The following is a 1,407-nucleotide window of genomic DNA, read 5'->3' as shown; positions in this document are numbered from 1 at the left end:
GCTTTGACATCAGAGGCTGGCTATTTCTCCATAAAAACTGAGTGTTGAAGCAATTACCATATTCTCCTCGCTGTACTAATGTGCTGGAGAAGCATTCTCCACATGATTACTCAAAGCAGATTCTTCAAAAGGCTTTCACTAGGGCTGATGAGATTCCGTTTCCCTCCGAAAATCCATCAAGGGCTATAGATGTAAGGCTAAAAATGATAGACATGACTTATGCAAAGCTATCTTTCAAGAAGTGTTACTAGTCAGAACATAAAACCTATTTTCAAGAACAGGTCCGCAAAAATACATTCATAGCACACTAAAAAAATGCATTCGAGTCTGCGACACCACATACGAGTGCACTAAGAATAGACCCTAGAGGCCGAAAGGTTACAAATAACCGCACAGAACACCCGGTAGGTAATTTTTCATCATACGGCCAAAATAGGTCTACTAAAACAAAAGTCTAAATTGCGTTCCTAAACTTTTTTTTGGCCAAAATATGCGCTATTTAATCACTGTTATTTCCTAGCATAAAACAAATCTTTTCATTGCAAGAATACCCGTATCCTAATGTTTTAGGCCAGTGGCGAGGCGTAGCCTTAAGTTTTACCGCTTTTGCTTCTTTTGAGTAAGCTGTTACATTAGGCAACATTTTCCCTGTTTATTATTAATGAACACAGGTGCACTAAATGCACATGCATTTAGACATGATCTATACATACACAAAGAACATAAAAAATTAGGGCCAAGAATGCAAGCAAGTTAAAGTGTTGTTAATGCTGTGGTGATTTATAAGCTTAAAAGTATTTTATTAACAAGAACTGGCAAAAAAAAGGAAAGCAAAAGAATAAAAATACTTAAAAGATAAATTTTTAAGTTTCTTGCATTGCTTTTACTGTTGCAAATACCTCGCAATTACATTCTTTTTTCTGATATCATCTTTAAATACCAAAGTAATGATGCTTCCCAAGGTCACCGCGCCTTTCCATGATTGACATGGCGGCTGTCAAATTTGTCTCCCGTTTTGAAGTGGGCTGCTCTGGTGTGAATCTGCTGATATCAGTACGAAATGGAGGTTATCAAGTTTTAAAGACGAATGTTTACTGATGCTCTGGATGGCAAAAATGGGTGGGTCGTACATCTGCGTACACTTCGGTGAGTTAGTGCAAATTTTAATTGTGCATATATCATCTGAATTGGGCGTTCGTTGGCTATAAAGCACAGACTTGAAAAGGTGTTTAAGGTGTAACTTTGGCTAGGGTTTTATTCTTGTCTGTTTACATATTCTTGCATTTTTCAATGGTGCCCTTGTGATACATTCATGCATTGAGAGTGCCTAATTTAATCGCTTTACTTTCGGGGAAGTGATGTTTGGCAATATGTCCTGATCCTCAGGAAGTGATTGAACTTGCTGAA

General features: G+C 37.5%; 1 protein-coding gene across 1 annotated transcript in view; it reads left to right on the top strand. All coding sequences in view use genetic code 11, as the record gives it.

Annotated features, from left to right (window-relative positions):
- Nucleotides 1-661: 661 nt before the first annotated feature.
- The window catches only part of EGR_11153 (hypothetical protein), a gene marked incomplete at both ends in the record, with an annotated part of 5,530 nt that continues 4,784 nt past the window's right edge, over nucleotides 662-1,407 (top strand). The window contains one exon of the mRNA XM_024500400.1: nucleotides 662-752. Within this exon, the coding sequence (XP_024345186.1) occupies nucleotides 662-752 (91 nt within the window). The remainder of the gene's footprint in view (nucleotides 753-1,407) is intronic.

Source organism: Echinococcus granulosus, assembly GCF_000524195.1.
Source record: "Echinococcus granulosus chromosome Unknown EG_S00424, whole genome shotgun sequence".
Classification (NCBI taxonomy): Eukaryota; Metazoa; Platyhelminthes; class Cestoda; order Cyclophyllidea; family Taeniidae; genus Echinococcus; species Echinococcus granulosus.
The sequence above is the reverse complement of the archived record's forward strand: the minus strand, read 5'-3'. Positions and strand labels throughout refer to the sequence as shown.